Genomic DNA, 25,125 nt, shown 5'->3' with positions numbered 1-25,125 from the left:
CGGGCCCAGGCTGGATTCGAACCCACCAGCTCAGGTGTATGTGGCTGGCGCCTCAGCCGCTTGAGCCACAGGTGCCAAGCCAGCAGGGACTTTTGACTTTTATCCAGAGTGGAGCCGGAGCTGCAGACCCTGGGGTGGGGAGGAGTCTGCTGTGAAGCGTTGGCCTACTGCTCCATGGGTAGCAGATGGAGGTGGAGGGGGCCAGTGAGGAGGCTATTCAGTAACTCAGGTGAGAAGTGATGGTGGCTTGATGAGGATGGTGTGAAGCAGCATGGGGAATGACAGAAAGTTTGAAGTCAGAGATGGTACTGAAGTTTTTGACCTGAGCAGTTGGGAGGATAGAGCTGCTGTCAGCTGAGAGGGAGAAGACAGGTGGGCAGGGGCTGGGGGAACATCTGGAGGTCAGTGGTTTTAATCCTCACAGAACCTGGCAACAGCTGGCCCCAGCCCAGTGCCCTGGGTTGGGGTGTGTGAATGCGTGTCATTTTCCAGCCTGCTCTCCATCCTCTTGTTCTCCTGCAGCTGTGGGGGCAGCCTATGCTGCCAAGCGGGCCAATGCCAACAGGGTTGTCATTTGTTACTTCGGCGAGGGGGCCGCCAGCGAAGGGGATGCCCACGCCGGCTTCAACTTTGCCGCCACACTTGAGTGCCCCATCATCTTCTTCTGCCGGAACAATGGCTATGCCATTTCCACGCCCACATCCGAGCAGTACCGCGGGGATGGCATTGGTATGGACCCTGCTGGCTGCTCCCCACCCTGCCCGATCACCCTTTACCCCCATCCTTGTGGTGTCCGGCACCTGTTGGGTTTCAGGAGCCAGTGGAGCCAGCACTGTGTTGTTACCCTCTGCTTTTCTCACTCGGCCTTCTTTCCTTCCTTTCCCTCCTGCATGTTCCTTTCTGACCCCACGTTTTCCTCATCTGAGCTCTGGCCTGACCAGCCTTCTCTCTGTCCCCACAGCGGCACGAGGCCCTGGGTATGGCATCATGTCGATCCGCGTGGACGGTAACGATGTGTTCGCTGTGTACAATGCTACAAAGGAGGCCCGGCGGCGGGCTGTGGCAGAGAACCAGCCCTTCCTCATTGAGGCCATGACTTACAGGTGCCTACCTCACCCCACAGCTTTGACAGCCACCATCTTAGCACCTTCTTCATATTGATCACTGTCCCCAGGACACAGTCTCATTGCCCCATGTTGTATCCCCTTTCTTGCCTTTATTTCCACTCCTTCATCCCTAGTTTGTCCCTTTCTCTGCCTCCATACCTCCCTCCTCTCCAGGGGGCCCTCCCATGCTGACCCTGGGGCTCCCTCCCTTGTGCAGGATTGGGCACCACAGCACTAGTGATGACAGCTCTGCATACCGCTCAGTGGACGAAGTCAATTACTGGGACAAGCAGGACCACCCCATCTCCCGGCTGAGACACTACCTGCTGAGCCGTGGCTGGTGGGACGATGAACAAGAGAAAGCATGGAGGAAGCAGTCCCGCAAGAAGGTGAGTGCTGGTGCAGTGTGGGGCACACGGGGCAGGCCACTCATGACCCGGCTCTGTGTCCTTGGCAAGTTGCCTTCCGTTTCCTCATCTCTGAAGGGGATACTGGTAGTGCCCATTTCAGAGGTTGTCTGAGGATTAGGTGGCTTAATCCACAGATAGTGTACATGTCCTGCCCTGAATCTCTATCCCACCCTTCCTGGTGTAGCCATTAGGGGCCAGAGGGACAGTGTAGTCCAATGGTAAGGATAGACCCTGGCATCCGGCAGCACCATGTGTCCTGGCTCTGCCCCTAACTCCATCACTGTGGGCAAGTCCTTTCTCTTCCCTATGCCTCTGTTTCCTCATTTCTCACCTGCCTATTTCTTGGGGCTACTGAGAGCCTTAAATGAATTCACACACTTAGTACAATGCCTGGTCCTTGCAGAGGACAGCAATGCTGGGACTCAGGGTGTGTTTGTTACACTGCTGTTATGACAGTCAGCTGCTGTGCACAGATGGAAACACAAAGGCTCAGAGCAGTTAGCACCTCAACCCGAGGTCCCACTGGACGAGGGCCCTGAGTGGGAGGTTGGCTGCCTGATCACTATGCTGTGCCCCCACAGGTCATGGAGGCTTTTGAGCAGGCTGAGCGGAAGCTGAAGCCTAATCCCAACCTGCTCTTCTCGGATGTGTATCAGGAGATGCCTGCCCAGCTCCGCAAGCAGCAGGAGTCCCTGGCTCGTCACCTGCAGACCTATGGGGAACACTATCCCTTGGATCACTTTGAGAAGTGAGGCCTGGCTACCCTACCCCCACCCACCCTCAGCCATCCTATGGGGCAGTCCCACTCGGGAACAGGGAGAGCTGGCAGGACTGCTCTACTCCCCATCCAGTTCCCTCTGAGTACTCAGGAACCAGGTGGCACCTGGGACTGTAACAGGTGGCTCTCACTGCCCGTCCCTGCTCCTCCAGGCTGTTACATTTGAGGGGCGGAGTGTTCACGCAGTTGCTGAGGCTCCATCAGCCCTCTCTTCACCTGTTGTTACAGTGCCTTCTCCCAGGCCTGGGTGAGGGGTCTCTGGGACAAAAAGCCCTGGGTGTGGGTGGACACAGCACATTAGCCTACGGAACTTCCTCAGAGTGATAGGTGGTCAGCAGAGGTAGCAAATAAACTAGGTCCTGCATTTGGCCCTGTACCACCTCTGTTCTCTAATTCCGGGAGCTTGGGGGTATGGGAAGAGTTTAGCAAGACTTAATGTGGGCCCAGCCCCAGCTTTTCTAATTTAGATAAAGAGGGCCAAGGCAGTTGAGAATCTGCTTCCCCAAGAAACTTTTGCAACTGGCAGGTCAGCTTCCGCAGACGGAAGGGGCAGGGGTCCTACAGAGATGGTCTCCTGGTCTCCCACAGAATGAGGCAAATCTGGTGTCCAGCAGAGGGACCAGAAGGCCATCAGAGCTAGCCCTGCCTAGGATGGGGGGAGTATCTAGTGTGGAGGTCAGGGTGTGGCTGAGCTCTGCTCTCTACCTCTTGGGGCCCCATAGATGCAAATACAACTCCAGGTCTCAGAGTGGGCAGTGTGTGTTTTTCAGAAAACAAGGAGTAGACAAAACTGTTCATGGCCTCATCCTGCCTGGCTGGGGAGGCCCAAGAGTGGCTCACACAGTCCAGGTTCTAGGACTTCTCCCTCAGATGAAGGCCTGGAGGGAGGGGCCGGGCAGGGTTGCAGGCATTACAGGCCTGGAGCAGGCCAGCTGGCCTGTTCCCCCACTGAGGCTCAGCACTGCAGCTGTGGGTCCTGTAGCTGCTTCCAGAGCCGAATGCTGTCCTGGGGGCCAAGGGGCCGCAACAGCAGCAGGTCTCGGACAGCACAGCGATCCGTGGTGCGATCTGCTGGCCAGGCTGTGAGGAAGCCTGGGTGGGCCCGAGGCACCAGGCCCAGGGCACGGAAGCAAAGGCCAGTGTAGACGTCGTCAAAGGGGAAGGGTGCCACATGGGCTGCTGCCTGCAGCAGCCAGGGTGCCAGGCGCCCTGAAATAATGTAGCCACCTCCACTTGCATAGGCTGGGTAGCTACCTTCAAAGAAGGACCCAGGCACATAGAAGGGTCCTCCAGGTTTCCGGAGGGGTATGGCCTGTGTAAAGACCTCACCCAGGTAGAGGCTTTGAGCCCAGATAGGCGGCAGGCTCCGCAGGTGATCCAGCAAGGCAGGGGTATGCACAAAGGCATCATCTTGAACTTGGAGGACAAAAGTCACATCAGGGCAGTGGTGGCCCAGCCAGGCCATCAGCAGGAGGTCTTTGAGTGTCCTGTTGAAGGGGACATCAAGGAAGTCCCAGAGTAACAGGTCACTGTAGCGATGGCTCTCCCAGGCCACCAGGGAGCTTAAATCAGGCCCTGCCTCACCCACGGGGGACCCCACCAGGAAGAGCAGCCGGATCCCAGGAGCTGGACTGCCCCATGTCTCTCTCACAGCCTGTCGTTCTACAAAGCGCCCTGGTTCTGACTTGACAGCCAATAGCAGGTAGGGGACATTGGTATCTGAGCAGCTGGCCACTTGGCCACCACCAGTTCTGGGCAACCACCGTGGGAAGCTTCTACAGGCTGCTGACAGCAGGAAGCGGCGGAGGTCCTCAGGGTAGGAGGCAAAGTCAGGGATCTCGGCGGCGGCAGCAGTCCCCCAAGACTGGCAGTCCCCTGCCTCAGTGCTGTCCCCAACAGGCAGGGTCCCCAGCCGCCACTGCTGCTGGTTCCAGTAAGTCAGGGGCAACGGAACAGTCTGGCCAAGGCGGGCTGAGAGATTGGCGGGAAGGGTAGGTTCTAGGCTGGCTGGTGTGGGGCCTGGCAGTGTGCCCCGGGGGCCAGCGTAGGCCTTGCTGAGCCGGGACTCAGACGTCCACTCGATGTACACTTTGAGGCCCAGGAGCGTGAGCAGAGCTGACAGGCACAGAAGGAACTTGGGGCAGCGCATGACCTGGTCCAGAGAAGGGGCAGCCACGGGAGCTACAGGGGAGCCACAAGGGAGCCATGGAGGCCTTTGGGGTACAGGGATAGCCTCCAGAGAGGGCCCCAGCAGGTCCCAGGCAAACAGCCTCATATCTCCCACAGTCCTTGCCAACCCCTGTGATGGCTTCTCTGTCTCAGACTCCAAAAAGCTCCCCAGCCCAAACGCCCAATGGCTCCCAATACCTAGACATAGAACCCCCCATTCCAGTCCCATCCCAACACCCTGTTGCTTTCATTCCATCCAGCTCCACCCTAAAAGCAGCCCAGGAGGTTTATTCTTCCCTAGAAGCCCAGAGACTAGGGGACCAAGATCTCTCCACCTTTCTATTTACTCCCTCTGTCCCTTCATTCATCCTCTTCACCAGGAAATTAGGATCTCTTGATTCCTAGCTGTGGTTTAAGTTCCTTCCACCTTCTTAGAAATCCAGCCTATCTCCCTCCCCACAATATGCCCACCCTAGGGACTGGGGAGCCAGGGGTCTGGCTCTTTATTACCTTTGGGTTTGACTCCCACCAGCTCCGGCGTTGCCGGGCCTCTGTTCAGGGCCTCCCTCAGCTCCCTCCGTTCTGCCCTTGCCCCTGCGTGTGGCTGCAGCGCATTCTACCAGCCCAGCCCAGCCCAGCCCAGCCAGTCCAGAGGGGCAGGGCGGGGAGGAGAGTGGAGCGGAGCGGGAGCTGGGAGGGCCCCAGGGGCCGGGAGGGGCTGGGGCGGGGCTGAGCCTGGAAGGAGAGCGAGGGAGGGAGGAAGGCAGGAGGCCGACCTGAGACTTGGGGCAGTGGCGTGTTAGGGCTGGTTTTCTGGAGAGACAGCCGGGAAAGGTGCAGACCAGGAACCTTTCAAGGTCTAGGATGAGGGAGTCCAAGGGAGGGTGAGGCTGAGGGCTGGGCCTGAGCTGGGGAGTGTCAGAGTGACCAGGGGCAGGCAGAGCCCCACAGAGGCCAGGGGCTGGCATTGGGCCCGTGGCAAGGAGTCCGTGGGGGGTGGTGGCAGTGAATGTGCTGAGTGGGGATGGATGGTCCGCCTGAGATAGGGATGTTTGTTTTTGCGTCCAGGCGTCAGGGTGGGGTGGGGTGGGGTGGAGAAAGGGGCTTGTAAGGAGTAGGAGAGAGCGAGAGACATTGTGGAGAGGGAAGACAGCCAGGGAGACCTTGGAGTGGAGGCAGGCAGCAGAGAGAGGAGACACAGGATGGAGAGAGCTGAAAGGAGAGGAGGAAGATGGAGAAATCCAGAAAAACAAAGAGTGGCCAGGAAGCCTCTGCGGGGTGCTCAGGGGGAGATTTAGAGAGGCAGGTGGAGGGGAGAGGGAGGGACTCCATTCCCTTCGAGCCTGGGCTGCCTGCCCAAGAGGGTGGGAATCTCCCCACCTCCAGCCCTGAAGCCAGCCTGCCCTGGGGCTCAGCCCCTCCCTAAGCAGCACAGTGACTCCAGGAACACTCACATCCGGCACCCCTGGGACAAGAGAGGGTGTCTGCCTGTGTTTACATAACCTGTCCCCAACCCCCAGAGGCCTCTGCCACTGGGGCTGCGTCGGCTGTCTAGGGGTCTCCCCTGACCTGGGGTGGGATGTGAGGGACCCCCACTAAGCCTAGGCAGTCACTCCACCCTGGTTTGGGGAGGAACTCTTCAGATCATCTTAGGAACCCACTCGGTCAGCGGCAGTTTTTTATCTGTGGCAGCCTGATTTCCTACCCCCAAGTTTGAATAATGGAGCCCACAGAAACAGCTGGAGGAGGAGAATGGGGAGGAAGTGGTGGTGAATACTAATCGCCTAAAACAGTGGTTCTCAACCTTCCTAATGCCGCAACCCTTTAATACAGTTCCTCATGTTGTAATATCCCCCAACCATAAAATTGTTTTCGTTGTTACTTCATAACTGTAATTTTGTTATTATGAAGCGTAATGTAAATATCTGATATGCAGGATGTATTTTCATTGTTACAAAGGGGTCGTGACCCACAGGTTGAGAACTGCTGGCCTAAAAGCTAGTGTGGGAAATGACAGTCAGGGGCTGGGGGCAGGGGACTGAGTGCTTTGAGTGTGCAAGCCCACCTCATCTAGGGCTGGGAGTCCACCCCTCCACCCCCCTTCTCTCCTGGCTCATCTAGCTTCTCTCCAAAGGGTACAGAAGTCCTTGACCAGTGGCAGCACTGTCTCTCCTGGGGATGTCAGGACGTCTCGGGGTGTGCAGTTCTTTTCCCTTTGTGCATCGGTCTGGGTCCAATCAGGAGAGAGAACTACATAGCAGTTGGAACAGGGGAAAATTCAACATACAGAATGATGAACTATCACATGGAATTGATGTAATGAGGGATTGGCTGGTAAGAGGTGCTATCCTAGGAAACATAACTGGGGGGCAGGTATGAAGGGCATATCTAACATTTCTGTTTCCCTAAGCCTTTGGATTCCCCTCATCCATGTTACGTTAGGGCAGTTCTGGTCTCTCAGTCTCATTAACTGCAGGCCACGCTTGGGTCCAAGTTCTGGTTAGCCAGTCAAGCAAGCTGTTAGAACCATTTCCAGCTATACAAGGTAACCCACTAAATCTAGTGAGTGCACTCATGCCAGTAAATTAGGCCTGGGCTAGTGTTATATTCACCTTACTGGTCTAAGAACCTAAGATCCACTCTGCACACATTCCCCAGGTTTCTGACCATACATATATTTGAAAGTCTTGTTCTTTTAGTGTATAAGCTGCTCCTTCCTGAGTACTAGTGGGTACCTGTCCCCCTGTAGCAAGCTAAGATTGAACCTAGGTATTTATGGGTCTAGTGGCAGCAGAGGGCACTTGCAGTGAATTTTAAGGACGGATACCCTCTTTCAAGAAATCCGCCCCATGGTGAGGTCATCGTGAAGTCTCACACAGGAAGGCTGGTGCCTCATACACTGGTAAGAGAAGCTCAGGGTGACTTAAGGTTCAAGATTGCCTGTCTACTCTGGGTCCAGCCAAATGACACCCTTCCAAAGATGCAAACTTTTGGGGCTGTCATGGAAGCTCAGTAGTTCTCAGAGCTCAGTTAACAGACCCAACTTTGACACTATTTGTAAACACTCAAGGGCACTCCAGAGATCCATCCAACACAGGGGTCCTCAAACTTTTTAAATAGGGGCCAGTTCACTGTCCCTTACTGTTAGAAGGCCGGACTATGGGCCCCGGGACGAGTCAGCGGCTAAGCAGAACAGGCAGAGGTGTCAAAAACACCTGACAGGCCAGATAAATGTCCTCGGCGGGCCCCGAGTTTGAGGATACCTGATCCAACATCTTGGTCTTTAGAATTGTTACCAGTGCTACAGCTATCAAGCAATGCTAAGGGGCTTCAGCTGGCCCCTTATTGTAGTCAGCCACGGTGGTAGCTGGATTGTGATGGATTGCCCTGGATTTCTAGCACCCTCTTTCCCAACAGCAAGAGCTCAGCACTGTGCTCGAGCCCAGAGGCACAATCAGACCTATCTTGAATACTATCTTATGAGTCCATCACCTGGGACACTCCAGGTACCAATTCTGTATCTATCTGGGTCCAATCGGGAGAGAAAAACTACACAGTAACCTGAACAGAAGTTTAATATAAATCATTAAACATTAATAGTATCTTGAATAATGAGGGATTTATTGGTAAAAATGGCTCTGAATCAACTGGAGATCCATCTGGGATGCTTTACTCCTAGAAAGGTGCTTCAGTGGAGGCACTATACCCACTATGGAAACACTGGGGGTAGAGTATGTCTGGGACAGTTACTGGCCATCTGGCACTTCAGGAGCTGGGTGTCAGGGGAAGCCACGTGCTATAGGACCCAGACACTGGAGCACACTCAACAGGAACCAGGAAGAAAATTCCTTTCCTGGGGCGGCGCCATATACTGAGGGTGGCTGGTTCAAACCCAGCCCTGGCCAAATGCAACAAAAAAAAGCTGGGCTTTGTGGTAGGCGCCTGTAGTCCCAGCTACTCGGGAGGCTGAGGCAAGAAAATAGCCTAAGCCCAGGAGTTGGAGGTTGCTGTGAGCTGTGTGATGCCACGACACTCTACCATGGGCAATAAAACTCTGTCTCCACCAAAAAAAAAGAAAGAAAATTCCTTTCCTCCTACAGTGTCTCTCAGACGCCCTCTACTGACAAAGCCTGCCATGTTAGCAAAGAGAAAGCATGTCAAAGGCTCATATCCATTTTCAGAGCAGATAAAAATGTTGACTTGGGAGCTGAAGGTCACTGAATCAATAATGGGCCTTTAGTAAGTGTGGGCCAATGTACAGCAGTACATTGTACAGTGAGCAGAACAGTCTCACAGGGAAGAGCCATCCCTGTGAAGTGACAGTAGCAGACACCCCCTCCACACACACACACATCAGTCAGGGTCTCTGAAATTCAGAAAAGGCTATATACTCAAATGAGGATAATTTGAGAAGTCTTTTGACAAGTGGGCCAGATGTGGGGAACCATGAAGATGAGTGCAGCTCCTTGGGGCTCCTTACAGCGAAGCCAAGCCTCCCCAGGTCTGAAGAGGCAGGGAAGGAGAGGTGTGTGGGAAGGCCTGCTGTCATCGTGTCATGCTGTGACCTTCAGCCAAGAGCAGCCAGGAATACATACCCCTACCACATGCTTTCCTTCCCTCTGATCTGTGAGTGCCACACCCCGACTCCCAACTAGAAGCTAGAAGTGTTGTGAGCTTTCAGCCATTCCATAGCCATTCCACTGAGATCCTACTGGAGTTGGGAGGGGGCTGAAAGCTAGGTGGGGACTGGGTTGGCTCTGTCCTGAGGCTGATCCTCTGGCTCCAACTTCAGGTCCTGAGCCCAGTCAGCCCCCACAACCTTGCAGTTGGGCAGCATCTCCTCCACCAAGATCTGAGTGAGGCCTGGGTTGGACACAGCAGGGAGATCTGAGATGTCCAGCCTTCGGAGGTTCCTGAAAGGGGGCAAGAAGGGCAGGAAGCCAGAGTGAGAACAGCATTTACATGTGTTTGCATGTGTTTTGTGGGGATTGGCCCCAATTTCAATTCTGGTTTCTTAAAATAAAAATAAATCTTTATAGCTGTCCAAGCACATGAAATCCATTGTCTTAATTACACATTATTCTGCAACAGTGTAAATATCATGGCATTTCATTAATTAAAAAACCCCAGTCATTTAATTCTCCCAGAAACTAACTGCAGCTGCTCCTCTGTGCTTACCTATCACAAACACTGTAGGGTTTTTTTTTTTTTTTTGAGGCAGTCTCATTTTGTCACCCTTGGTAGAGTGCCATGGCATTATAACCCATGGCAACCTCAAACTCTTGGCTTCAAGAGATTCTCCTGCCTCAGCCTCCCAAGTAGCTGGGACTACAGGTACCTGTCACAAAGCCTGGCTATTTTTAGAGATGGGGTCTTTTTTTTCTCTTTTTTTGAGACAAGAGTTTCATTTTGTTGCCCTCAGTAGAGTGCCATGGCATCACAGCTCACAGCAACATCACAGCTCACAGCAACCTCAAACCCTTGGGCTCAAGTGATTCACTTGCCTCAGCCTCCTGAGTAGGTGGGACTACAGACGTCTGCCATAATGCCTGGCTAGTTTTTAGAGATGAGGTCCTGCTCTGGCTCAGGCTGGTCTCGAACCTGATGGCTAAGGCAACCCACCCACCTCTGCCTCCCAGAATGCTAGGATTACAGGTGTAATCCGTGTCCGGCTACTAGGGTTTTTTTGAGACAGAGTCTCTATTGCCCTGAGTAGAGTGCTGTGGCATCATAGCTCACAGTAACCTCAAACTCGTGGGCTCAAGTGATTGTCTTGCCTCAGCCTCCCAAGTAGCTGGAACTACAGGTGCCTGCTGCAACACCTAGCTACTTTTTCTATTTTTAGTAGAGATGGGATCTCACTCTTGCTCAGGCTGACACTTAGGTTTTTGATGGAGGCATGGGACTATGGAAAACAATCCAACAGCACCCCCCCACCTCCCAGTTTCTCTCCCAAATATGTGTTGTTTGGGACATGTCCTAGCATGGGGCCCAGCCTAAACTGAGATCTCACTGAAGGTGGTGGAGGGATGCCAGTCCCCGCTCAGAGATTCGTGGGCAACCGGCCAATGACAGTTCCTGCAACGAGTTGGCCAGAGGGTAGAGGCGGTTGAGACACCAGTCGTCCACATAGGGGCAGCGCTGCAATGACAAGGACTGGAGCTCCTTCAGGGGCACTGCAGGGGGAAAGGGTTGGATGGCACCAAGAGCCCTCCAGAGACCACCGCAAGGGGAAAATGCACAGGCCTTTCCCATCTCCACCCTACCCCACCCACCCCACCGCACCCCACTCACAGAGGTTGTCCAGGCCCTCATAGTTGATGTCACAGCCACTGGCATCCACGGCCTCTATAGGTACCTTCTGAAACTTTAAGAACTCAAGAGGGAACTGGCCACGCTTATTTAGCCTGATCCATTCTTTATTCTGAAACCTGGAAAGGGGAGAGAGGGAGTGCCAGCAAGTACCCCAGTCTTCCCCAGGCCTTCAACCTCTTGAGAATTCTCAGCCTCACGTAATAAAACCATTGTACTGAGTCTACTATGCTTCCTTTATATGGGGCCCTGTCCTAAGGGCGCTACCGTGTTTCCTCGAAAATAAGACACTGTCTTATATTTATTTTTTCTCTGGAAGACACACTAGGGCTTATTTTCAGGGGATGCCTTATTTTTATTAAGTATAATACAACAATCTACATTTATGCAAATACAGTTAAGTCATCTTCTTCTGGAACCTGACAGGGGAGCCGACCTTGTTGGTGGGGCTGGCGCTAGTGATGTGTGAACTCCTTTCCCCTAGCCGTTCGCACGTGTGCAATAGGATGCCTGCAACTGTGGCACCCGTGCAAGTGCAGGTGCGCAAAGTGCGAACGGCTCCAAGAAAGGAACTGTGGCAGATAAAAGGGATTCCAGTCTTCCTTACCACTCCGTGCCAAAATGCATGGCTGCATGAGATATGCTGCATAGCCACAGCCATCACTAGGTCTTATCAGGGTAGGGCTTATATTTAACAAATGCATAGAAATCCTGCTAGGGCTTATTTTTTGGGTAGGTCTTATTTTCAGGGAAACACGGTATGTGTGTGGTCCTACTAGATCCTGTGACAATCTCAACAAAGATGGAATGTTTTGCCAATTTTACATACCTGGAGAGTGAGGGTCACAGAGATCACAGATAACATCAGAGCAAAGATGCAGAATCCCTGTATTAAGGGGCATTTTCTTTTTTTTTTTGAGACAGAGCCTCAAGCTGTCCCCCTGGGTAGAGTGCCGTGGCATCACAGCTCACAGCAACCTCCAACTCCTGGGCTCAAGCAAGTTTCCCGCCTCCGCCTCCCAAGTAGCTGGGACCACAGGCGCCCGCCACAACGCCCGGCTATTTTTTGGTTGCAGCCGTCATTGTTGTTTGGCGGGTCCGGGCTGGGGATTCGAACCCGCCACCTTAGGTGTACATGGCTGGCGCCTTAGGCGGTTGAGCTATAGGCGCCGAGCCTAAGGGGCATTTTCAAACATGTATACTCTTTCAAAGGAAGTTCTGGAAGAAGTGCTCAAACCAGATGAAAATTTTAATTAAAACAGAGATGAAGAGTAGATGAAGCCCATGTGAATTGTGTTTTTAAGAAAAGAAAAAAGTAAAAAAACAAAGGTAGGAGGGCAAAGGGAAGGAGAAAGGAATGGGGAGAGGAGGACAGTAACATGGAGTGTAAATACTGTGGTGGGCCTCGTTGTGAATGTTTAGATTGCACTGAAACCCATTCAGTCTTTATAGCAAAGCTATAGGTTACATATCATCATCATCCCATTTCACAGATGACAAAACTGAAGCTCAGGAATAATCCCAAGCTACAAAGCCAGTAGGTGGCAGAGACTCAGGGACTCCCAGTGAAGCCTGACTACAGAAGCCGGATGTTACGTGACTCCCTCACCCCGCCCCACCTTGTTTTAACACCTTAGTTGTCATACCTGACCGCACCTCCCAGATGCAGGATGAAAAAGGCACCTGTGATGTATGGGCCATAATTCTCCGAAATGTGCGCGAGGGATCTGAGGAGAAAATGGCAGCCAAGGGTGAGGCCTGGGGAACCCCACCCCTTCCCAACACTGCTTAGAGCACTGGTTCTCAACCTTCCTAATGTTGCAACCCTTTAATACAGTTCCTGTGGGTCTCAACCCACAGGTTGAGAACCAATGGCTTAGAGGGTCAGAGTCCACAGTGCTAGGCAAATGGATAGACTGAGTCAGGCTGTAAGTATTCATTGTACCTATGAAGTGCTGGGCACTAGAGGCACAATGGTGACCAACGCAGAGACCTTCCCTGTCCTTGTTAAGCTATTTTACAAGGGGAGATGGAGAATAAACCTGGGAACAGCAGCAAATTGCAGAGTATCGATTTTATGGAAAAATAAAGCAGAAGGGCTGATTGGGTTGGATTGGATAGGGTTGGGCTGGCAGAATGGAGGCTAATTTAGGTTGGACATTGTGAAATGATTCTTGGAGGAGGTGACATTTTATTTTTTAGACAGGGTCTCTCTCAGCCCAGTCTGATCATGAGCTCCTAGGCTTGAAGGATTCTCCTGACTTGGCCCCTTGAGTAGCTAGGGACTACAGGAACATGACACCATGCCTGGCTAATTTACAAAAAATGTTTCTAAAGGCAGGGTCTCACTACATTGCCCAGGCTGGTCTCAAACTCCTAACTTGAAGGGATCTTCCTGCTTCAGGCTCCCAAGTAGCTGGGATTACAGCTTACCCCTGGCAAGGGTGTGACATTTGATCAGACTTGAGTGGGGAAAGGAACAGAGTACAAAGGCTTGGAGGCTGAAATTATGAGGGTTGAGCAAAATAGCAGTAAGGATGCTATGTTGATGAGGGAGAGGGAAGTTCCTGGTTGGGGGCAGGACGGTGTTACAGCTCAATAGGGAAAAGGTTTGAAGCCTCAGAGACTGGCTTTTATTGTAGTTGTAATTGAAAACCACTTGCAGGGGGTGGCACCTGTTGCTCAGTGGGTAGGGTGCCAGCCCCATATACCGAGGGTGGCGAGTTCAAACCTGACCCCGGCCAAACTGCAACAAAAAATAGTCAGGCGTTATGGGCACCTGTAGTCCCAGCTACACAGGAGGCTGAGGCAAAAGAATTGCCTAAGCCCAAGAGTTAAGAGGTTGCTGTGAGCTGTGACACCATGGCACTCTACCAAGGGTGACAAAGTGAGATTCTGTCTCTTAAAAAAAAAAGAAAGAAAATGACTTGCAGGGCTCGGCGCCCATTGCTCAGTGGTTAGGGTGCCAGCCATATACACCAGGGCTGGCAGGTTCGAACCCAGCCCAGGCCTGCTAAACAAAGACAACTACAACAAAAAAATAGCCAGGCATTGTGGCAGGTGCCTGTAGTCCCAGCTATTTGGGAGGCTGAAGCAAGAAAATCACTTAAGCCCAAGAGTTTGAGGTTGCTATGAGCTGTGATGCCACGGCACTCTACCAGGGGTAACTCTGGTCTCAAAAAATACAAAAACAAAATAAAGAAGGCTGGGTGGGGTGTCTCATGCCTATAATCCCAGCATTCTAGGAGGCCAAGGCAGGAGTTCAGGACCAGCTTGAGTCAGAGCGAGACCTCATCTCTAAAAATAGCCAGGCTTTGTTGCAGGTGCCTGAGGTCTTGGGCCCAGCTACTTGGGAGGCTAAAGCAAGAGAATCGCTTAAGCTCAAGAGTTTGAGGTTGCTGTGAGTTGTAATGCCATGGCACTCTACCAAGCTGGAGACTCAAAGTGAGACTCTGTCTCAAATAAATAAATAAATAGGTTTTAATTTCATACTCCATATTTCAGAAAATTGGGTTTTATGTGGCTAGTCTGTGTATAATTTTTAGAACACTTGTACATTACTAGAGGAAATTTGATTTTTCTTCAAGATTAATAATTCCTAAAAATATTTATCTAATTTTAGTGTATGAACTTGCTAAATACACTTGAGGGTTTTAAGCAGGGTAGTGATGTTATCTATTCCCTAGGTAAAGTGCTGTACCATCTCAGCTCACAGCAACCTCAAACTCTTGGGCTCAAGTGATCCTCTTGCCTCAGCCTCCTGAGTAGCGGGACTACAGGTGCCTACCACAGTGCCCAGCTAATTTTTTTTTCTATTTTTAGTAGAGACCAGGTCTAGTTCTTGCTCAGGCTGGTCTCAAATTCCTGAGCTCAAGTAATCCACCCACCTTGGCCTCTCAAAGTGCTAGGATTATACATGTGAGCCACCACACCCAGCCTATTTTACTTTCTTAAGTGTCCTTTGGCTGCTTTGTAGACTATAATGGGAGTATAGGGAGTGAAAGGTTACCAGTTAGATGATTATAGTAATCCAATGATAAAATGAAGCGGCTTTGACCAGACTATGAAGAGTGGAGGTGCTAAGAACTGGTCACATTTGGGATATTCTAGTATTTTTTTGGTGGACTGGATGTGGAGGGCAGAGAGGCAAAGAGAGGAATTGGGAATGACCCCTTAAAATTTGGCATGAACAACTAGGTGGGCAGTGTGGTCTTGGTTACTAGGACAGGCTTAGGAGTGAGCAGATTATTATATATATATATATATTTTTTTTTTGCAGTTTTTGGCCGGGGCTGGGTTTGAATCCACCACCTCCAGCATATGGGGCCAGCGCCCTACTCCTTGAGCCACAGGCACCACCCAGATTATATTTTTTTTAGGGAGAAATCAAGGTGTTATTTTAGCTATGTTAGGATTGAGGTACTAGCTAGACCCCCCAAGTGGAACTGGTGGCTAGCAAATTGCTTATATGAACAGGAGTCATTGAGAAGGGTGGGGGTTGGAGAGAAAGATGCAAGAGTCAGCAAGACTGGCATTAGAAGCTGTGGTGCTACCTGGAAAGGGCAGGATCTAGGCTTTGGTGAAGCCTGAGCAGTGGGTCTCCACAAAGTCTTGCAGGCTAGGGGTTCTCACCGATTTTTCTTGTGCAGTAACAACATCTGATTTTGGAGGAGGTACTCCCTCAGATACTCCACATCATAGAAGTAGCCAGCCAAGAACTGGAGCAGTGTCTTCTTCTTCTGATTGCCCTCTGGGGCCACTGCTCCACCCAGGCCATGGATGCTCCTGGTACTCCCATTCCATATGGCTGCCACCAGGTGCAGGGACTGGGGAGAGGAAAGGAAGAACTTAGCTCAGATCCCCTCATAAACCTCAACCCCTCTGCTTCCTGTCTTTCTCTAAGTTCTCCTTTCAGAACTTCCAAATTCTGTCTTTGGTATCCTAAAACTTTCCCCATGTTTTTCTCAAGTTCTTCCTCTTAATCAGCCCTAAATTCTCTTCTTGATTACACTAAATGTTTCCCCTTTTACCCAAACTCTTATTTTTTCTCAAAAATTCTATTATCTGACTTCTATCTTCCTACCAATTCATCTCTTAATTTTACCTAGTTCTCCCAGAATATTCCTGAATGACCTGTTTCTTTCTCCCCAAATATAACCTTAGGATAGGCACGGTGGCTCATGCCTGAAATCCTAGCGTTCTAGGAAGCCTGGGAGGGTGGGTTGCTCGAGCTCATGAGTTTCAGACCAGCCTGAGCAAGAGCCAGACCTGTCTCTACTAAAAACAGAAAAATTAGCAGGGCGGTGGGGTGGGTGCCTGTAGTCCCAGCTACTCAGTGGCTGAGGCCCAGATGGCTTGAGCCCAGGAGTTCCTGTTGCTGTCAGCAATATGCCACAGTACTCTACCCAGAGAGACAAAGCGAGATTCTGTCTCTCTCTCTACATATATAATCATATATCTTTAAATTATATATATTTATTTATAGATATACATATTTGTCACATACATATATATCTTAATTTCTCTCCAAACCAACAAGAGGGCACTCTGAGCAATCCCTGACTGAGAAGAGCAAAAAGTACACAACCTTTAACAGGAGGACAGAAAAATGGAGAGGTGAGACCACAGGGAAGAAACCCTCAAACTCTTCAATTTCTTTATTTCCTTTTGTTTCCCCCGTGGGAGAGAGCTCCATTTATTAGGTTGGGCGTTTCTCTGTTTTGCCTTTACAGATGCACAAAAGTCACTAAAAGTATAACAGAAGGAAATAGGTCAGACGAGCCTAAACATAAGACTCTCTAGTTGCAGGGCTGGTTAAATTTCATTTACAAGGTCGCCTCTGAATTTGCCCCAATTTCTCTTTGCTTTAGCCAAATTCTCCCTGTTTTCCCCAAATCTCTTCATAATTTTGCCCAAACTCGTATTTTATTTCAAAATTCCTGAACTTCAAACCTTTCTTCAACTTTCTCTAAATTTATATTCCTTCATTTTACCTAATTTTTCCTAAATCCTCTCATCGAAACGTCGCAAATTCTCTTTAATTTCTTCCCTTAGAACTCCCAAATGCATGTTTGCCAACCCCATCCCCCTCGTACGTTTGGTTTCCTATAAAAATTCCTTAAACTCCCATGAATTTCCCTTAATTTATCTTCCACTCTGGAGATTCTCCGCCAATCCCTTCTAAAGCCTCTTCTCCTCCAGGGCCCATTGGCTCTCAGTGCGCGTACGTTTCCCTCCCTCTGATTGGCTAGACGGCACCGCTCTTCGAAACGTACTCTCTCATGCCCATTGGATTCTTTCCTCCAAGTCCCCGCCCTTTCTCGCTCCCAAAAGCACAGCAATCGTTTGCTACCCCTTCGAATCGTTCACAATCCTCATTAGCCAAAGATGTACACTGCCAGTGTGAGGCTCAGCGGGAGAGGCTCCTGCTCCTTCAAGGCTCTTTGCTCTCTTAGCCGTGCATAGAGACCCTGAAGGCAAAGGCCGCAGAAAGGACTTCAATTTGGGGGGGCTCCGGTCACCTACCGCCCTGGGCGCCGCCATGTTGCTACGGTCACGCAAGCAGAAGAGGCGGGTCGTTTCTTATTGCCCTCTGAGGGATCGCGGGCGAAATGCCTTCTCTTCTGGACACGCCCCTCAGTCTCCTAGCCCTCCTCTTAAAGAAGCACGCGTTTTTTACGCGTCTGCAGTTTGGGGATTTCTCAGAGCGCCTTGGGCTTTAAAACGGGTCTCTGAAGTCTCCCTGCGTGAGGGTGGGCTGTCCTTCGTGCTGGAGTTTTTTTCTTGCATTCTCTCTGAGCTTCCGTGTTCCTCCAGCTTTTCATTCGCTACCTCCTTAGAACAGGGAATAACATGGCTGAAAAACTGTCATTTTATAAAAGCAGGATCAAGCCTTGGCGCCCGTAGCATGGTGGTTATGGCGTCGGCCACATGCACAGGTTCGAACCCGGCCCAGGGCCTGCTAAACAACAATGACAACTATAACAAAAAATAGCCGAGCATTGTGGCAGGTGCCTGTAGTCCTAGCTACTTGGGAGGCTGAGGCAAGAGAATCGCTTAAGCCCAAGAGTTTGAGGTTGCTGTGAGCTGTGATACTAGGGCACTCTACCGAGGGCAACAAAGTGAGACTCTCTCTCTAAATAAATAACTAAGTAAATAAATAAAAGCAGGGTCAAGCAAGGGAAGGTCGAGTTGGTGGAGAGGTGAGACTTGAAGTTAGGAAGCTGAGATGAGATCTCAAGACTAGAATTGTGAAGTGTTCAATTTCAGTTTGGAGTCCATGGCCAGACCTCAGCGTTAAGATTGTGAAGTCTTATGGATAGAATCATTCATTCATTCATTCATTCACTCTGCAAATATTTACTGAGCATCTACCACGTGGAGGTGGGTGCGGTTCTGGATGCTAAGGTTCCCATGGGAAGCAGGACAGACCCAGCCCCTCCCTCGAGGAGTCAACATTGTAGGCTTGGAGAAGATGGATAAAAAAACAAATGAATAAGGAAGATAATTTTGATATGAAGTGGATAAAAATAGGCAATAAAATAGGGAATGACTAGGACCATCAGCAAAGGCTCTTCTGAAGAGGTGGTATATTTAAGTTGGAGTAACAAGAAAACAGCCACTGAAAGATCTTGAGGAAAAGTGTCCCATGCAGGGGTAACAGCCCTGTGTGGGAACCAGCCTGCAGACAGAATTGGTGGGCAGGGAGCAGTATACAGGCCCAGGAGCGTTTTATTCTATTTACAGTGGGACAAGGGGGGAGTAAAAATTTGACTTGCATTTTGTAAAGACCATATCTGCCAGGTGGAGAATGTACTTTAGAGGGCAAGGGTAGATGCAGGGAACCAGCAGAGGGGCTCCTGCAATAGTCCAGGCAAGAGATGAACAGGGACAGGATAAGAGATGGAGCAGTGGAAATGGTGACAAGTGCTCAGATTCTGTACCTTTTTTGAAGGTCAAGTCAACAGCTTGAAAAACTAAAAGAACAGTGTTAGTCATGGAGATGGGGAAACCAGGAAAGCAGCAGTTTAGGGAGAATAACTTTGCATTTTTTAAGCCACCTGGAGTGTGGTTATTTGTTGTAGCAGCAACAGAAAATGAATCCAATGAGGATAGGTCCCAACTGAGAGTTCCGTTTGATCAGACTCACTTTAAGATGTATGGGACATCCAGATGGAGCTGCTGAGTTGAAGTCTGGAGCTCAGGAGGGAAGCATATATGTGAGATCTTTTCTTTCTTTCTTTTTTTTCTTTTTGAGACATTCTCACTATGTCATCCTCGGTAGAGTGCTATGGCATCACAGCTCACAGCAACCTTCAAGTCTTGGGCTTAAGTGATTCTCTTGCTTCAGCCTCCAAAGTACCTGGGATACCAACTCCTGCCACAACGCCCAGCAATTTTTTTGTTGTAGTTGTCATTCTTTGGCAGTCCTGGGTTGGATTTGAACCCTCCAGCTCCAGTGTATGTGGCTGGCGCCCTAGCTGCTGAGCTATAGGCGCTGAGCCTTCTTTTCTTTTTTGAGGTAGAGTCTCACCTTGTTGCCCTGGGTAGAGTGCCATGATGTCATAACTCACAGCAACCTCAAACTCTCGGACTGAAGGGATCCTCTTGTCTCAGTCTCCCGAGTAGCTGGAACTACAGGTGCCTGCCACAATGCCTGGCTAATTTTTCTATTTTTTAGTAGAGATGGGGTCTTGCACTTGCTCAGGCTGGTCTCAAACTCCTGAGTGCAAGCAGTCCACCTGTCTCGGCCTCCCGGAGTGCTAGGATTACAGGCATGAGCCACTGTGTCTGGCTATATATGTGCAATCTTAACACCTTGGACCTGAAAGAGGAGTTCAAGGCAAAGCAAGGCTTGCAGTGCTCCCCAGCCTTTTCCACAGCAGTGCGGTCCCTGACAGTGACATAACCACAGGCAAGTCCAAGGTCAGCAGAATCATTTGGTCAGCCATCAGTCAGTGGTCTGGATACTGAGGTATTCCAGCTGAGGGCTCATTCTCTTAGAGCCCCTGTAAGCCATTGCTGTCCCTCAGGTACACTGGTGGGGAAGGTCTGGGATGGCTGAGCTGAGAGGACAGGCAAGGACCAAGCTTTTGGCAAGCCAGAGGTTTCTTTGCCTTTGGAGAAAAAGGCAGCAAGGAGGGTAGGGAGAGGTGGGAGGGACCCAGGAGAGGATAGGACAGGACAGATGGGGCCAGACATCAGCAGACAGTGAGCACTGTGGAGTGCTCAGAGAGGGATGGAGTTTGACCTCCACAAGAGAGGCTATGTTTGGATCCTTGTGAGCAGAGTTGAGGTTAGACTTCAGAGGAAGAGAAAGAAAAAAAAAAAAACACGAGGCCAGCTGATTCTCTTAGAAGAATGGACTTTGGGATCCCTCTGCGAGGTCCCGCCCCACACCCCTCACTGCCCTTTATTTACCCCCTCCCCCCAGATCCTCAGAGGACTGGGTCATCCTGGACCTTGCTACTTCCTGCTCCTGGTGGCTGCTGCTCAGAGCCTATGGAGCTGTGGAGGCAACTGAACGAGGCTGGACTGGTGCCTCTGGGGCTGGGTCCACCCCCACAGGCCCTGAGGGGGTTCTCCCCAGTGAAGAACCCTGGCCAGACCCACATGTGCCCAGGGGCAGACATTGGAGGTGCCAGGGAGAGTCTGCTGTGGATCTGGGAGGAGCTGGTGAGTGAGGGGTTTGAAGGCACAAGACATGGGGCGGGGAGGGGGGGAGAATGTCAAGGAGGATGAATGAAAATAAAGGACTAGAGATTGAAAGACAGGATCTGAGTGACAGTTAAGAAATAAATAGAGGCAGAGACATACAGAGACATAGAGAGACAGGAAGAGAAACAGAGAGAGACCCTCAAAGAAAGAGGTGGAAAGAGCGAGATAGACATTGAGAACAAGAACAGAGACAGAGGGCCTCGTACTGAATCTAAGAGAGAAAGGAAGAGAGAGTGACAGCCAAAGCCTGACACAGAGAAATGAGGAAACAGGAGCAGGTAGACAGAGAGACAGGGAAATGGAAAGACACAGAAACAAATAAGGACAGAGACTGACAAATGGAAACAGAAATAGAGATTAAAAACAAGAGAGGGAGACACTAATAAGACAAAGAGTGAGCGAGCCACGCTACGCACAGTGAAATGGAAAGACAGAGACGGAGACAGAGGTAGAGATCAAGAGATGCTCTGAGAAGCAGGATGGCAGTGAGGGTGGGCTAAAACTCGATCTGGGCCCTACTCTCTCCCAGGTCCTGAAGGGGCCCCTTGCCCTCTGGGGTGGCATGCCTGTGACACCCCCTTTCTGCTGGCAGGGGAACCTGCGCCAAGTGGATATGCAGCTGCTAGGCCAGCTGTGCAGCCTGGGGCTGCAGATGAAGGCACTTCGGGAGGATCTGGTTACCATCCTGGAAGAGGAGGAGGCGAGCTGGGAGGAAGAGGAGGAGGAGAGCTGCGAAGAAGAGGAGGAGGACAAAGATCCTCAGAGGAAGCAGGAGGAAGAACACTCAGGAGCCTCCTGCCTAGCCCTAGGCCCCCCTGACTTTGAGATGACAATCTGAGGCCTCTGCCAGTGTGATTTTAGAGTGATACACAAATGAGATGCAAATTTATGCAAATGAGGGGATTTGTAGGCCAAATCAGGTTTGGAATCAAGCATACTGCCAGAGCAAGTGCTTTCTCGGGGGATGTCTGCTGTGAGATTTAGGCATTGGCCCGTGAGCTGTGGGCCTGTTTGCAGATGATGTGGGAGGTTGCAGAGAAGCTGCAGGTTGCATTTGCAGATGCACCTGTGTGCATTGCCAAGGAAAGGTGGGTCTTTGTCAATATGATGGAAATGCTTGCAGATGAAACGTTAGAGCAGTGCTGTCCAATATGGTAGCCACTAGCTGAATGTGGCTATTGAGTATTGAAACATGGTGAGCCACAGCACCCTGGAGATGTGCTGTGAGGGTAAAATACACACCATATTATTATTATTTTGAGACAGAGTCTCACGATATTGCCCTTGGTAGAGTGCCATGGTGTCACAGCTCACAGCAACCTCCAACTCTTGGGCTTAAGTGGTTCTCTTGGCTGAGCCTCCCAAGTAGCTGGGACTACAGGTGCCCATCACAGCGCCCAGCTATTTTTTTGTTGCAGTTGTTATTGTTGGTTAGCTGGCCTGGGCCAAGTTTGAACCTGCTAACTTTGGTGTATGTGGCTGGCACCATAACCACTGTGCTAGGGGCTCTGAGCCAATACACACCAAATTTTAAAGGGTTACTATGGTAAAGAGAATGTAAAAAAAATCTCAGTAACGTTTGAGATTCTTTGTTGAAATGATAATAATTTAATATATTGGCATAAATAAAAATATTACAAAAATTAATTGCATGTTTGTTTGTTTATTTAGAGACAGAGTTTTATTCTGTCGCTACCAACTAGAGTGCTGAGGTATTAACCTAGCCTAGCTCCTGGGTTCAAGTGATACTCCTGCCTTAGCTTCCTGAGTAGCTGGGACTATAGGTACTCGACACTATGCCCGGCTCATTTTTCTATTTTTAGTAGAAACAGGGTCTCCCTCTTGCTCAAGTTTGTCACAAACTCCCAAGCTCAAGGAATCCTCGCACCTTGGCCTCCAGAATGCTGGAATTATAGGAGTGAGTCACCACACCTGGCCTCTAGCACTTTTTTCATCCTGCAAAGATAAAACTCTGCACCCACAAAACAATAACTCTCCATTCCTCCTCCCCCAGTTTCTGGCAGCCACCATTCTACCTTCTGTCCCTATGTATTTGACTACTCTAGGTACCTCACATAAGCAGATTTATGTAAGATTTATATAATATTTGTCTCTTGGTTTCTGGTGCATTTCACTTAACATAATGTCTTCAAAGTTCATCTATGGGGAAAGCTTTCATTCTATTTTGTAGAATGGAGGCTACCCCCATTCACAAAAAAATTAAAATAAAAAAGGCTCCTCTGTGTTGTAGTATGAGTATTTCGTTCTTTTTAAGGCTGAATGGCATTTCATTGTATCATGGCTATACCACATTTTATTTATCCACTTTGTCTGTCATAGGACACTTGAGTTGCTTCTACCTTTTTTATCCATTGTGAATAAGGCTGCTATAGATGTGGTGTTCAAATATCTGCCCCTGCTATCAATCACTTAGTGTACATACTCAGAAGTGGAGTTGCTGAATCATGTGATAATTCTGTGATTAATTTTTTGAGGAACGATTGATTATACTGTTTTCTACAATAGATGCAATCATTTGACACTCCTACCAGCAACACACAGAGTTCCAGTATCTCCAGTTGAAGCATATGATCTTCCCCCAAATCCATCTTCCAGCCCCAGGCCTGGGCCCTTAGTCTTGTATTTGATGCTTCCCTCCCACCCCAGCGCTCCTGCCCATCTGCCTCCACTGCCTGTTTCTGGGGCTCCTGTGCTTTCTCTCTCCAGGCCCCTCCCTACAGCCCTCCATGGCCCAGCTCCATCCTGGCTTCCCCACCAGGGCTCATCTTGAAAACCACTTTGGATGCCAGGCATGGTATCCTCTCCCTGTAATCCCAGTATTTTAGGAGGATGAGATGGGAGAATAACTTGAGGCCAGGAGTTTGAGGCCAGCCTGAACAACATAGCAAGAGTCTGTTTCTACAAAAATAAATAAATAAAATAAAATAAAATAATAAAATAAAAATAAAAATAGTTTTTAGATTTAGCCAGGCATGGTGGAACACACCTGTGGTCCCTGCTACGTGGGAGGTTGAGAAAGGAGAATCACTTGAGTCCAGGAGTTTAAGGTTACAGTAAGCTCTGATCATACCACTGAACTCCAGCCTGGCTGACAAAGGGAGATCTTATCTCTAAAAGAAAAAAAGAGGAGAACCACGCCCCCCCCTTTTTGGTTTTTAAGATAAAATTCACATCATAAATTTCACCTTAGTGGAGTTCATTTCCCCTTCCCTTGAACCTGGGCAGAACTTTGCAATGTCTCAACACGTGGAATGTGTCAAGAGTGACCTTGGTGACATCTGAGGCTGGGTTATACAAGCAATATGACATCTTGCCGGCTGTCTTTCTCAACACACTTGCCTTTGCAACCCATCCTGCATACTGTGTGGGTGCCCAGTCTAGCCCATATAGAGAGAGGACATGAAGAGGAACAGAGGTCCTCCTGGCCCACAGCCAGCACCACCTGCCAGGTGAGCAAACGCGGCTTTAGGTAATTTTAGCTCAGGCCTTGGGCATCCTGGAGCAGAGAAGAGCATCCCCGCAGATGGCAGATTCCGTGAGAAAAACACACACTGGGATTGTTTTCAAACAACTACAGCTTAGGGTTATTTGTTATACACCAAAAGAGGGCTGTAACAATGCTAGTCCTGCTGTTTCCTGCACTCATGTTTGAGAAGAAAAAGGCCCCATCACCAGATCACCTCGTGGCCTTTGCACATGAACTCTACTCAGGGCAACAGAGTGAGACTCCATCTCAAGAAAACCCCAAAACAAAGAGAATAAGAAGAGGATAACAGTTCTTTGAGGAAACATCCTCTCTGTCCCCTGGAATTGCTAGCTTTTCTGTAAATAAAGTGGATTTTTTTTTTTTTTTTGAGACAAAGTCTTACTATGTCACCCTTGGTAGAGTGCTATGGCATCATAGCTCACAGCAACCTCTAACTCTTGGGCTTAAGTGATCCTCTTGCCTCAGCCTCCCAAGTAGCTGGGACTATAAGCGCCTACCACAATGCCTGGCTATTTTTTTGGTTGTTGTTTCAGTTGTCATTGTTGTTTAGCTGGCCCGGCCGTGTTTGAACCCATATGTGGCCTGCGCCCTACCCACTGAGCTATGGGTGCCACCTAAAAGTAGAATTGTTAATCTCTCATCTGCTTCTTCAAGGATTGGCTTGGGTGACAGGTGAAAGGACTCATTAGTCTGGTAACAATCCCACCTTGACCCCTTTGCCTAGTCCCCCACATCTTGGCCAGGGACTGGAAGATGGATGTGGGGGAAGATCACATGTTTCAGCTTGTGTGTGTTGTGGGCATGGGCAAGTCCATCTCATGTGCACATTGGTGGTCATGTTGATGGAAAATCTCCCTTCTTGCCCCATGGGAGCAGGGCCAGTGAGATCATTAAGTCCTGTGTGCCCCAACATAGGCTGTGTATTTGGGTGGGGTGGGTCTCTGCTCCCCTCCATACCAGATACCCACAGTCCTGGTCTCTCAACTCACCCACTGCCGTAAGCTGAGCACATGCAGATACCTGTTTGGAGACAGCATCAGATGTTCATAGTTAATTAGGCTCCTGGCCAGGTTTGAGGGCCTGGATCCCCAAGGGTAAGGGTCAGAAGTCTAGGTGACTGGGTTC

At 50.1% G+C, this 25,125-nt stretch overlaps 4 protein-coding genes across 6 annotated transcripts in view; 2 read left to right on the top strand and 2 right to left on the bottom strand.

The window, feature by feature from the left end:
• Positions 1–9,510, top strand: part of BCKDHA (branched chain keto acid dehydrogenase E1, alpha polypeptide) — a 35,525-nt gene extending 26,015 nt beyond the window's left edge. The window contains exons 6-10 of one of the 3 annotated variants that reach the window (XM_023508254.1): positions 523–729; positions 962–1,103; positions 1,324–1,495; positions 2,098–2,264; positions 9,256–9,510. In XM_023508254.1, the coding sequence (XP_023364022.1) occupies positions 523–729; positions 962–1,103; positions 1,324–1,495; positions 2,098–2,264; positions 9,256–9,262 (695 nt within the window). In that variant the 3' untranslated portion in view covers positions 9,263–9,510. Of the gene's footprint in view, positions 1–522; positions 730–961; positions 1,104–1,323; positions 1,496–2,097; positions 2,671–2,882; positions 3,080–9,255 lie in introns of those variants that run through there. The other 2 variants (XM_012812941.2, XM_003802077.3) reach the window with 2 other exon arrangements.
• B3GNT8 (UDP-GlcNAc:betaGal beta-1,3-N-acetylglucosaminyltransferase 8) lies at positions 3,139–4,461 on the bottom strand. The gene has a single exon (XM_012812943.2). The coding sequence runs from the start codon at positions 4,441–4,443 to the stop codon at positions 3,250–3,252; it is 1,194 nt and encodes a 397-aa protein (XP_012668397.2). The 5' UTR covers positions 4,444–4,461; the 3' UTR covers positions 3,139–3,249.
• DMAC2 (distal membrane arm assembly complex 2) lies at positions 8,473–17,322 on the bottom strand. The gene is made up of 6 exons (XM_012812913.2): positions 17,301–17,322; positions 15,408–15,601; positions 12,422–12,502; positions 10,758–10,894; positions 10,477–10,639; positions 8,473–9,376 (listed from the first exon to the last, which is right to left on the bottom strand). Exons 1-6 carry the CDS (start codon positions 17,316–17,318, stop codon positions 9,199–9,201), a joined length of 771 nt encoding a protein of 256 aa, XP_012668367.1. The 5' UTR covers positions 17,319–17,322; the 3' UTR covers positions 8,473–9,198.
• Positions 17,323–20,259: 2,937 nt separating this feature from the next.
• On the top strand, positions 20,260–21,645 carry ERICH4 (glutamate rich 4). The gene is made up of 2 exons (XM_012812914.2): positions 20,260–20,450; positions 21,085–21,645. The coding sequence occupies exons 1-2, from the start codon at positions 20,277–20,279 to the stop codon at positions 21,328–21,330; spliced, it is 420 nt and encodes a 139-aa protein (XP_012668368.1). The 5' UTR covers positions 20,260–20,276; the 3' UTR covers positions 21,331–21,645.
• The last annotated feature ends 3,480 nt before the right edge of the window (positions 21,646–25,125 follow it).

The sequence above is a fragment of the Otolemur garnettii genome, unplaced genomic scaffold (assembly GCF_000181295.1).
Source record: "Otolemur garnettii isolate 467f Iridium unplaced genomic scaffold, OtoGar3 scaffold00233, whole genome shotgun sequence".
In the NCBI taxonomy this organism is placed as follows: Eukaryota; Metazoa; Chordata; class Mammalia; order Primates; family Galagidae; genus Otolemur; species Otolemur garnettii.
Note: the sequence above shows the minus strand (reverse complement) of the source record. Positions and strands in the feature narration are given on the sequence as shown.